General features: G+C 31.3%; 2 protein-coding genes across 2 annotated transcripts; both read left to right on the top strand.

The window, feature by feature from the left end:
- The first annotated feature begins 2,629 nt into the window (after positions 1-2,629).
- On the top strand, positions 2,630-5,985 carry LOC137823157 (uncharacterized). Its single transcript, XM_068628305.2, has 4 exons — positions 2,630-3,116; positions 3,719-3,917; positions 5,434-5,525; positions 5,759-5,985. The coding sequence occupies exons 1-3, from the start codon at positions 2,906-2,908 to the stop codon at positions 5,483-5,485; spliced, it is 462 nt and encodes a 153-aa protein (XP_068484406.1). The 5' UTR covers positions 2,630-2,905; the 3' UTR covers positions 5,486-5,525; positions 5,759-5,985.
- Positions 5,986-8,640: 2,655 nt separating this feature from the next.
- Positions 8,641-10,094, top strand: LOC137821585 (uncharacterized). Its single transcript, XM_068626242.2, has 3 exons — positions 8,641-8,988; positions 9,303-9,474; positions 9,869-10,094. The coding sequence occupies exons 1-3, from the start codon at positions 8,778-8,780 to the stop codon at positions 9,978-9,980; spliced, it is 495 nt and encodes a 164-aa protein (XP_068482343.1). The 5' UTR covers positions 8,641-8,777; the 3' UTR covers positions 9,981-10,094.
- Positions 10,095-11,074: the final 980 nt, after the last annotated feature.

The following is an 11,074-nucleotide window of genomic DNA, read 5'->3' as shown; positions in this document are numbered from 1 at the left end:
ATTAACTCGCAACTCGTTTGACTCCACTCCCAAGTCACGAACTAACTTGTGAACAAACTCATTTTTTAACAAACTCGAACCAGACTCGGTAGAATCAGTGAAACACGTGAGTCTCAATCCGAGTTAACGATTTCAAATTTATTTTGTTTTGTAACTGTGCTTGTAGGTTTTCATTTTTGTTGTCATCGTAACCTCACCATCTCTCACCGTCATGTAATTGTTGTTTTACCGTCGTTTTTTGTTGGATCGTCTCGCCTAGCACCATCGTTGCGACTAGGTTTCACGATTTTGTTTGGAGTTGGGTTGGGTTCATGATTTTGTTTGGGGTGAATGGTGAATAAGAAGTGGCAGTGGCATGTGTGATTTCAGGATGGAGGTTTCATGCATAAATTAAAAAGCAATTTGGGAGTTGAAGAGGGACTTTCGGGAATAAGGTGATTTGGAGCTTTTTTTTTTTAGTGTGGCTAGAAAATAAAGTTAAAATAATTTTTTATTGATTGTGTTCAGCAGACAAAGTTTATTGATGGAAATGGTTCAAATTCTAGCAATGTCGGTACATCTTCATCACTTCCACCTAGAAATAAAAATGTTGCGGGAAAGATGGAAACACCAAAAGAGTTGTTTTGGATAAAAAAAAAATTTAATTACTGTTAAAAGATATTTAATGTTAAAAGACATTTAATGAAAGCATTTTCATATTCAAACATTTTGTTGGAAATATATGATTTTGAACCTTATATTTCAGTACCAGAAGAAGTTAAAGTCTTAATGAACTTGGTGTATAAAATTCTTTATTTTAACATTGTGAAATTGGTATAATGAATATCTTTTTATTGAATTTTTACGTGAAGTAGACTTTTACAAGTATTGAGTTTACAAGTCGAGTTTATAGACCTCTCCCAAATCTAAATAGACTCTTGAGTCTGATAACCTTAGTTAGTTTTAAGAAATTGAGTTTAAGAAAGGAATATATTGAAGTACCTCAAAAATTTTCAAAATTTAAAATGAGATCTTTGTTGAAATCGTTAATTACGCAAGATAAAAGTATATTGTGTCGTGGTACGATCCTTGCAAATTCCTAGAATGAGAGATTCACGGTTTGCCTGAAAAAAGTATACCGATTGTGGTTTTTAATTGTTGACTCCAGAGATTCTCTGCTGAATTGAATCCAATTGTTGTTTTGTTGAATCATTCTGAGTTTATGTTTTGGATTTTTAGGATGTAGCATAGGTGTTTGAGGTACCTTTGTTTTCTTTCTTTCTTTCATCACAATGCCTTCCTTGTTTCTGGAGGTTCTTGAGCACCCCATGTGCTTCACATTCTGCTTAGTTCCGCGTATTATAACAATGTGGTTGATTAATCGACAAATTTTCAATACAAACAATTTTTTTTTTATTAATTATATTTTTAAGTTAAATGAACATGAATCTCATTGAGAAATGCAAACTCAGCTATTAGGATTATAGAAACTTATTTTAAGTACTATAATCAATTAATTAATTAATTAATTAACAATTTAATTAAATATATGATAATGTGATCTTCTGTTTGACTAATATCTTTTTTTATAGAAATACGTTGAATTGGATTGGAATAGTCATTTAAACTATTGATAGCGGATTGGGTTCATGATTGTAATGTAATTGAATTGAGTTCTTTCTGTTATATTATTTGATAATTTAATTTTTTTTTGAATATTTTTTTGGGAAATATTACGTTCCGTGATTTTTTTTCAATAATTTGTTGAGTATAACAATATTTTTCCCTGAAAATGACTAACCAACCCACCTGTTCTCCCAATCTCTAACCTACCTCTTTGTGTGTTTCTTCCAGTATCCCCATCAATTTTGAAAAGATCTTTTTACTCCTTTTAAAAATATTTTTGAATTATTTTTATAGAATATTTTAAGAATATATTTTCTAAAAATTGTAAAATATATTTTTGGAAAACGTTTTTTAAACAGAATTTCTGAAATAAGTTTTCTAGAATTGAATTTCCAAAGTATGTTCTGGAAAGAACTTTTCAGAATAATAAGAAATTAGATAAATTATTTTGATCATTTTACCTAACTGATGGAGTGTAAGGAAAAATATGATGGGGTGCAGGAAGAAACACTCCCAATCATTTGTTGGCCAGTCAACCCACTCCTTTTTACGGACAGTATTTGGGCCGAGCAAAAAATACACTAACCAGACATTGGATTCAAGTTTCCCAAACATCTATTAAACAAAGAAACAACTATATTTATTACTGTTCTTCAAAATATATATTAAATTTTACTATAAAATTTTCAACTGAATTCCAAACAAAACCAAGTCCACGACTACGTAAAAATCAAGTTCTCATATTTTAGCTGAATAAAGGGTATTATTTGATTAAAAACCCGATTTTTTGTCACCGTGCGGATTGAACTTTTACTAAATAGAAGCCCAAATACGTTTTGGGCCAGCCCATATCGACACTTGGTTGTCACGTGTCTCTACTTTTGAAGCATGCAGTGTTACTCTCCACTCATCAGAAACGGTCAAGTCTGAAAAATTTTATTGTTTTCAAAGATTATTTTGCCATTGACCATTGACTATGTTCCAACAGAACATCATTTGCATGTAACCGTTTCCTTTGAAGTCTATGCAATTCATGGTTGATTCAAGGGACAACCAAGATGTCCTCTGCCTTCAATGGTGATCACATTTTTTTTTTCTCTTAAATCTAATTAATAGTTTAATCATTTCAAGGTTCTATTTTGGAAAGTTTGGAAAACTACCCTGGCTTCTACTAAGCCTTCCATATATGCTGCTTTGACCACAGATTCCTTTACTCAGAGTGAGACCATTTTGTATATAAGTAGCTCTTCCTAGGCCCTCAAAGCCATAGCCAAAAAGATTTTCTTTGGTGGAGTAGAAAATGGAGAGGAATATGGCAAAGGAACAGCCTCAAGGTCTTGCCTTAAGGAGGAATCTGGAGAGGCTGCAGTTGGAGTTGAGCACCATTAATCTTGGAATTCAGTCTTACATACCTGGACAGGGAATTAATGGAAATTGGGGGGTTCCTAGATATGGTGTTGGAGAGGAAGTTCATGATCAAACAGAAGCAGATGGTGCTGTGTTTGATAAAGGTGATTTTTTTTTTAATTCTAGGCTTTTTTTTCTGAAAGTTTTATCTTTTTATTTTAATACACAGTGGCATAAAAAAAAAAAGCAATGAAGAAATGCTATTGCCTTAGAGATAAAGCCTGACTAAAAGATTCTTATCTATCAATATTCTTGTGCGTGAATGAATGGCTTGACTTGACATTTAGTATTTTGCATTTGATCTTATGGTTTTACCTTTAGCCTAGGGCTGTCCTGAGATTTGGCTTTGCCATGGAAGTTTCTTGTATGTTCTGCAGAAGGGTATATAGAGTGCTGAATAGTTTAGTCTTCTCCTTGTTATTAGAATAATTTAGAATGAGGGATATTACCATGTAACACTCCAAATGCTAGCATTTACAAATAAAAAGTTGCCGTAAATTAGAGAAACATGAATGATTTTAAACGTATACATAAGGTAAAGAAAACATATTTCTTAACATCCTATTCTCTTGCCTCAATCTTCCCCTTCTTGCTAGTATTTTGTCAGTTTGTGCATTTGTAACAGCTTATTAATTTTCCTACTCTTATTTTGAGATGTACCATTTATAAAGGAGTATTTGATGCAGATTCCTTTTAAACCATGCAGGACATTATTCAGTGTTCAATTTAACAGTTGAGGAACCAACGATTGACATGAAACATCCTTCCCGGGAAAGTAAAGCTGAACCAGTGCCTGATCCGTTTATGTCACCATTTGTCCGCAATTTGTCTGGTCCAAACTCCAGTGATATCCATCACGGTGAAGGTTTCTCCAGCAATGCCTTAGACATTTCCAAGACAAAAGGGTATCCTTCTTTCCATGTCTGTTTTGTATTTGCGATATGTTTGTATGAGGTGAAAAACAGCAAACATGAGAAACTAATAGGTATAAGTGCAAAGTGTAAGAGAATGTAGTAAAAATTAACTTTATTTTCCTTTATAGTCATTGATAAAATCTCCTGTTCAAGGAAATGTTATAAATGTTTTTCACATTTTCACTAGTATCTGATAAACTCAAGTGCAGTAATCTATCTGAATTTAGTATTATTGTAACTCATTCATTGTTCAATACATTAAAATAATAATAATTATAATAAGGCTTCTCATAATATGGGGAGCTATTCTATAGTTGACGGTGATAACTTCTATAGTTTCCAAGTGTTGTATTTATAGTACAATTATTTGTGTACTGTACAAGATATTCACCTGGAGTTTTTCCATAGTTGGTTAACAATAATATTCATTCTATCCATTATGTGACATTACATATATCGTATATGAAGTTATTCTGCTTTGAGATTTTTACTTATTCTTTCCATGTTAAGGTTACTTTGAAATATTAGGGAGGTGAGTGAACCATGACACTGCAGGGACATTTTTAGAGCTAAGTTACGCAACCTTTTTCTGCCATTTCCATCACACATAAAAAGTAATTGTAGTCTTGTTCTTTTTTCTGGTTTCAATCTACATCAAATAAGTGTCTCGGTTACCATATCTTCCTCTGAAATAAGTTTAGCCAATCCGAATCAGTAACTGTGTCAGAAGGAGGTTGATTTCACTTTTCTGAAAAGATAATGATATTCTGTACCTCAAGTTTTAGTCATAGATAGTTTTCAAGTCCAAATGAAAGTGAATTGATCTCTTCTAGTGTACTGCACAGGTATGAAAAATGGGAATTGATCAAGTTTTTAAGAGAGTTGAATAATGTATGTCATAATGCCAATATGCTTACTGATTCCCGCTTAAATAACTTTCATTTGTTGAGATACAATTCAGGTTGTTTCTCTGAAGCTCTTACTCTAACTCTATTGCTTGAGACTGATGGTAATTATATTAAGTTTGCAATTTAGAGCACTATGTGGCCAGTTTTATATATGCAGAACTTTAGAGCTTCTTCCTGTCTTTTGGAATTTAAAAACTGTTGTTCTGAACCTTGAATTCGTTGAGTTGTATGATACCCTTTTACTCTGAATTATTTTAGTATCAATATGATGTGACACTCATTAATATGTTCTCCTGATAACCGAATCTATCTTACTCATGTTTAATCTGGTTAGTTAATATTTGTAACGAACAGCAATATTTGAAGTAAATGCTATCATTTTTCCATTAATACATTCCCAAGTTTACGAATTAAAATTATTTATTGCAATAAACTGTGAGAACTTTTTATAAATAATAAAATCCTCCATCTGATGTTGCATAAACTTAGTAGCAATAGCTCTACACTGTCTTCACAATAGGCATAGAAATAAGGTTTATGCAATGCTACATTCTTAATTAAACCCAATGCTTAGATGTTGCTGGTTGTTTTGTTTGCAGCTTTGGAACAGATACGGGTGAAGAGAAGGACATTGAAAACAAAAGTATGTGATTGAAGACAAAAGTATGTGAGGGCATCTTTCAATCAAGAGGTGGTATTATCAACTTTAATTTATGAAATTTGCTTCTTAGAATTCATAAACAGACATGCATTGCTACTAGCTACATACATCTTTTCATAGCCTTCATGCTCCTAAACAAGGAACTGCATTGTATTTTAGAATAGCTAATCTAAACTAAGAATTAGATGGCTGATTACCTCGTTCTGCAGGCATGTATTATTGAACATTTGAGCTTATTTATGGTATATTTTACATCTACATAGGATTCAATGGCCTATGGGGCTGAAGTGAGTGAAAGAAGAAGATAATCAGATGAAGTTTGATGGTTTCTGTCTTTGCTTGGATGAGATAGAGAGGATTCAAGATGATGATTAGTTGGCCTAGGTTTCTTTGTTTTTGGTTGTTAGTTTAAGGCTTTATGGTAATTTTGATGACATTTGAACGTTATGTGGATAAGGTACTTATGTTTGGTTTTTCATGAATGTTTAAAATATTGGATTTTTGGTTGTTATATACTGTTTGAATTTTCACTAATAAAAATATCTTGCTACAAACACAAGCAAAATGCGCCAATATGCTTCTACTTCTTAAATGATAACTTAACACCACTTGATATAAAAAACTTATTATTTTATTATAATATAACATTTTATTCTAAAAAAAAGTTATAAAAGAATTATTTTTTACTATTATACTGTCAAAGAAATTTTATTCATCCTGAAAAGTTACTCAAACCAATACACAACCTTATTTTGTTCATATATATATATATATATTGAGAAACCTATTCAAGATACCATCTAAAACTACTAATTTAAGCACTTATTATTTTTTTCTTCAATGAGAAAAGGGGAAGTTCATCATGGAACTTGGGTTGGAAACCTATTCACTTATTATTTATGACCCAATGATCAGAGAGACCCCTTAACCCTAGATAGGCATTAGGTTAGGTATTGAATTAAAGGCTTGGAAGTGATGAGGATAATAGAAATTAAAGATTAATTTACAATAATTGTGAGTGTGACTACTAAGTGAGTGTGGAATTGAGAGATGAGATGTTCTAGTGGTTCTAGTATAGAGATGTCCTTTGATGGGTGTTCGCTAACTCATTTTCTTCAAGATAAATAGTAGTTAACTTTATCTTGTTGATGACATTAAGAAGGATTGTGAATTTTCTTGTATTAATTGCAAAAATGTTTTTTTTAACTAAATAATTCAAGAATTTAGTGGAATAATCTAACTAAGGTACTAGGCTAGACATATTTGGAACTCAACTAGTATAAAAATATGTGTTTTTATAATCTTGAGAATATTATCCCAATTTCCTTTTATACACTGAAACTATTCTCATTATTTATTATTTATTTTTACCCTATGTATCAAAGTTTTTAAGAAGAGATTTGAAGTCCTTTTTTTTAAACCAATTTCACCCTTCTTAATTGGTAATTTGAGTTTGTAATTTGCTCTACAATTTAAGAGATGTCAATTGCTTAAGTGATGAATTGAGAATCTTTGAAGTAACAAACATCATTATTATATGCCTTCAATATATATATTTTTTTCTTTTACCAATCTTATGGTTTTTGGTTAAAATTTTTATTGATTTAAAATATTTTAGTTAGACATATAGCATAAAATAAGATTATTAATTAGATTTGAAATTCCTCATAAGTAAAAATAAAATAAAACAAATTAAAGTCTGAAAAATAACTTAAAAAAAATAATAGATAGAGGAATAAAATTAGCATAATAAATATTTGCTACACAGGTAAATGTTCAAAACATCTGATATCCATTGATTGATTCATTATTATAATTAACAATAAATAAAAAAACGCTAAAAAACAGTAAACATAAAATGAAAATTATAGACAGACAGAAGTATAGAATTTAAATTCCTCTCTTATGGTAAATAGAAAATAAATTATGCATTTTCTCCTAAAATACAAGCATTGCACTGTTTCTTTCTCTTTTATTACAACATAATTTACTCCATTCAGTTTCACTCCGTAATTTTTTTAAAGGCTCTAGCTTATAATTTTAATTAATAAAGAAAAAAACTATATTTTTCAAGAATCATGACAATAATTATAATTATTATTTGAAATTCAGTCCACTTTAGAAAAGTATTTGATTAAAATAAAAAAAAATTATTTTTTGCATCAAGAGTAAACTGATTTTAGTACCAAATTACTTTGTCAATAAAAATGCTTAATTAAATTTTTAATCTCTAAAATTTGGATTGATTCAATTTTGGTTCCCAAATTTTAACAAAAACCACTTTAGCTTCTTAAAATTGAAAAATAAAAATGTTCACGAAATATAAAAGAATTGGAGATCTATAACTGAATTTAACTAAAGTTTAGAGACTAAAATATAATTAAGACCAAAGTATTTGAAACAAATTATTTTATTTAAAACTTTATCCCAATTAAAACAAATTTCATGAAAATAAGATGTGTTAAAATAAAGTGTACATATACTTTAGAATACCATCCGCTCTAAATAAATGTACTTGGAGTTGAATGGTTGTTGACATACAAGTAGAGGAAATGGGGTTAAATAAATTTAACTAAAATATAATTGAAAATACATAATAGTAATTGATTATTGTAATTATCGTAATTTATTACAGAGAAAAGTTTTTTGTAAACGTGGTTTGATTTGGCAACACGTGTTGGCAATAAGGGGCAAAGTGGCATGTGAGTGATGAACAGCCAATCTTTTTCTGTCAGAAATGAAAGTTGAGAGTTTAAGAAGGGAAAGAAAGGAGCAAGAAAAAGCTGAAATTGAAGAGAAAGCATGTCCTCTTCTGAGTTTGTTTCCATTTGAAAGTAGAAAAAAATGAGTAAAAGACAAAATCCCCTTTTGCCATGATTGACTTGGGTTGGCTCAGTGAGCAATGTTTAATGTTAGTCAATGGTCAAGTTTTAGATTTTTTGTTGTTTTGAATGTTTATTTTGGAATTGACCATTGACCATATTCTATCTAAACAAAATGCATGTAACTGTTTCGTTTGGATTTTATGCATTTCTCGTGTTTGATGTATGGTACAGTAAAGATTTAGTCAGTCTTCAACAATGTTCAAAATTATTTTCCAAATTTAATCAGCAATGTAATGATTCTCAGGTTCTGTATATGGAAAGTTTGAAAAAGTACCCCAGATTCTACTAAACTTTCCATTTATGCTTCTTTTATGCTTTACTCAGTTTGCGACCATTTTGTATATAAATACCATTTCCTAACCCTTGAAAGCAACAGCAAACAAAGTTTTTTTGGACAATGGAGAGGAATATGCCAAAGCAACAGTCTCAAGGTCTTGCCTCAAGAAGAAACCTGGAGAAGCTGCAGTTGGAATTGAGCAGCATCAAACAAGGAGTTCAGTCTCATGAACTGGGGCAGGGAAACAATGGAACTTGGGGATTTCTTAGATATGGTATTGGGGAGGAAAATCATGACCAAGCCGAAGCAGATGGTCCTGAATTTGATAAAGGTGAATTTGCAAATTTTTTCTTCTCTTTATTGTTTCATAATAGTGGCATACCAAAAGTAATGAAAAGGCTGATTCTACAGTTTCCATTGTGCACGAGTGCCTTTGACACTTGAAATTTTGGATGTGTCACAGAAATTATGTATTTTTGTTAGCTCTGTGCATTTGTAGCATAGCTCATGAATTTTTTCTATTGCTCTGTTATAGTTTAATTTTTCCTTTTATGTCTTTTTAAATGGAGTTCTTGTGCCAGAAATAGCTTACTCATCATGCAGATCCCTTTCAAACCATAAATTATTCAGTGTTCAATTTCACAGTTGAGGAAACAGTGGTTGACATGAAATTTCCTGCCAGTGGAAGCAAAGCTGAAGTAGTGCCTGATCCACTTTTAACACAGTTTATCCCCAATGTGTCTGCTCCAAACTCCAGTGGTATCCACCGTGGTGAAGGTTCCTCCAGCAACCCCTCAGATGTTTCCAATGTAAAAGGGTATGATCCCTCTTTCCATTTCAATTTTGTAATGAGACATGAATGTATGAAGTGAAAAAGAACAAACATGATACGCTGATAGTTAAAAGTGCATAGCAATAAAAGAATGTAGTCAAAATTTAACTGTTTGTTCCTTAATAGTCATTGCTAATCTCCTGTTCTGGGAAATGTTACAAATGTTAGAATTTAACTAATTTTGCCAGAAGGAGGTTGGTTTCCCTTTTCTGAAAATACAATGAACTTCTCCATCTCAAGTTTTAGATGTAGTTTTCTAGTTTAAATGGAAATACTTGTTGCATTGAATTTTGTGGACTTTTTACACATCATAAAGTTACAGTGTAGATCGTGCATTGAAGATTTGAACTACTTAATGGTATATTTTTCATAAATACAGGATTGAAGAGGAGTTGCAGCGGGCGCATGAAGAAGAAAATCAGATGAATTTTGATAGTTTGCGTCTTGGTTTGGATGAGATGGAGAAGAAGATTCAACATGATGATGATTAGATGGCTTAGGATTCTATGTTTTTGTTTGTTTGTTTCTGGTTTCTGTTTAGATTAATGTTATTTCGTGATGTAATTTGAATAATAAGTGGCTATGTTAACTTATGTTTTGATTTTCATGAATTGTTGAAATATATATATTTTTTTATGAAATATGCTCTTTGAATGTCATTATATTGAATGAAATTTCCGAAATCAACTTAATTTTCACCAGTGAAAAAAAAAAAAAAATACGCTTTATTTAGTGCAAAGAAAAAAGATACGTTTTATTTAGTGCGGCTTTTGCGCTATCCGCTTTCGTAAAAAACGCGGTGGTATTTTTGAAATTATTTTGATTTACGAATGCGGTTTTACCTTTAACCGCATTTGTAAATCCTTTTTTACCTTAAATTTTGAAGCGCGCCACACACAATTTCAAACTTTATTTCTCGCCTTTGCCTTCGTTTCGCGTTCTCACTCTGAGTTCGTCTCCTTCTGCTGCATCTCCATTCCATTTGTGCAATGTAAGTTTCTTGAACTCTCTTTCTTCCTCTTCATCTTCACAAATATATGCATAAATGTTTTTCGTTTTTCTTATATATGTTTTTTTTCCTTGCATTGGTGGTCTCGAAGCACTGTTTCGTTGGCTGACATTCAATTTTCTTACATTGTTTGGTTTCTCGCATTGCTTAGTACTCTTTTATTGTCTTCGTGGTTTCTTGTGGATTTTTTGGTTTGCTCTGTTGCTGCTTCCCTGTCCGCCGTCGCTTCTGCTGCCGCCACCGTTGTTCGCTCCCGTGACTCTTCATCAACGTTGGCTTCACACAAGATTGACGATGTTTTAAAATTTTTAATTTTTTTAATGATTTGGCATATTCAAGTGCGGTTAAAGCAAATAACCGCACTTGTAAATGGTATTTATAAATGCGGCTATATAACCGCATTTATATTTCTTGATTTACAAGTGCGTGTTGATCAAATGCGGTTATAAAGCCGCATTTATAAATTCGAAATAGCCGCATTTGTTTTATGTTTCTGCACTAGTGTTTTTAACTTTGTCATTTGTTATTAACGATTTTAGAGATTTTTTATGATCATGCCAAAAAGATATATTCAAG

The sequence above is a fragment of the Phaseolus vulgaris genome, chromosome 9 (genome assembly GCF_051622355.1).
Source record: "Phaseolus vulgaris cultivar YP4 chromosome 9, ASM5162235v1, whole genome shotgun sequence".
NCBI lineage: Eukaryota > Viridiplantae > Streptophyta > Magnoliopsida > Fabales > Fabaceae > Phaseolus > Phaseolus vulgaris.
The sequence above is the reverse complement of the archived record's forward strand: the minus strand, read 5'-3'. Positions and strand labels throughout refer to the sequence as shown.

Bases quoted from the DNA above. Each gene is read 5' to 3' on its own strand.
- LOC137823157 (XM_068628305.2), top strand. From the start codon at position 2,906: ATGGAGAGGAATATGGCAAAGGAACAGCCTCAAGGTCTTGCCTTAAGG. The intron at 3,117-3,718 runs GTGATTTTTTTT...TAAACCATGCAG, and splicing joins TGGTGCTGTGTTTGATAAAG to GACATTATTCAGTGTTCAAT. The intron at 3,918-5,433 runs GTATCCTTCTTT...TTTTGTTTGCAG, and splicing joins GACATTTCCAAGACAAAAGG to CTTTGGAACAGATACGGGTG.
- LOC137821585 (XM_068626242.2), top strand. From the start codon at position 8,778: ATGGAGAGGAATATGCCAAAGCAACAGTCTCAAGGTCTTGCCTCAAGA. The intron at 8,989-9,302 runs GTGAATTTGCAA...TCAATTTCACAG, and splicing joins TGGTCCTGAATTTGATAAAG to TTGAGGAAACAGTGGTTGAC. The intron at 9,475-9,868 runs GTATGATCCCTC...TCATAAATACAG, and splicing joins GATGTTTCCAATGTAAAAGG to GATTGAAGAGGAGTTGCAGC.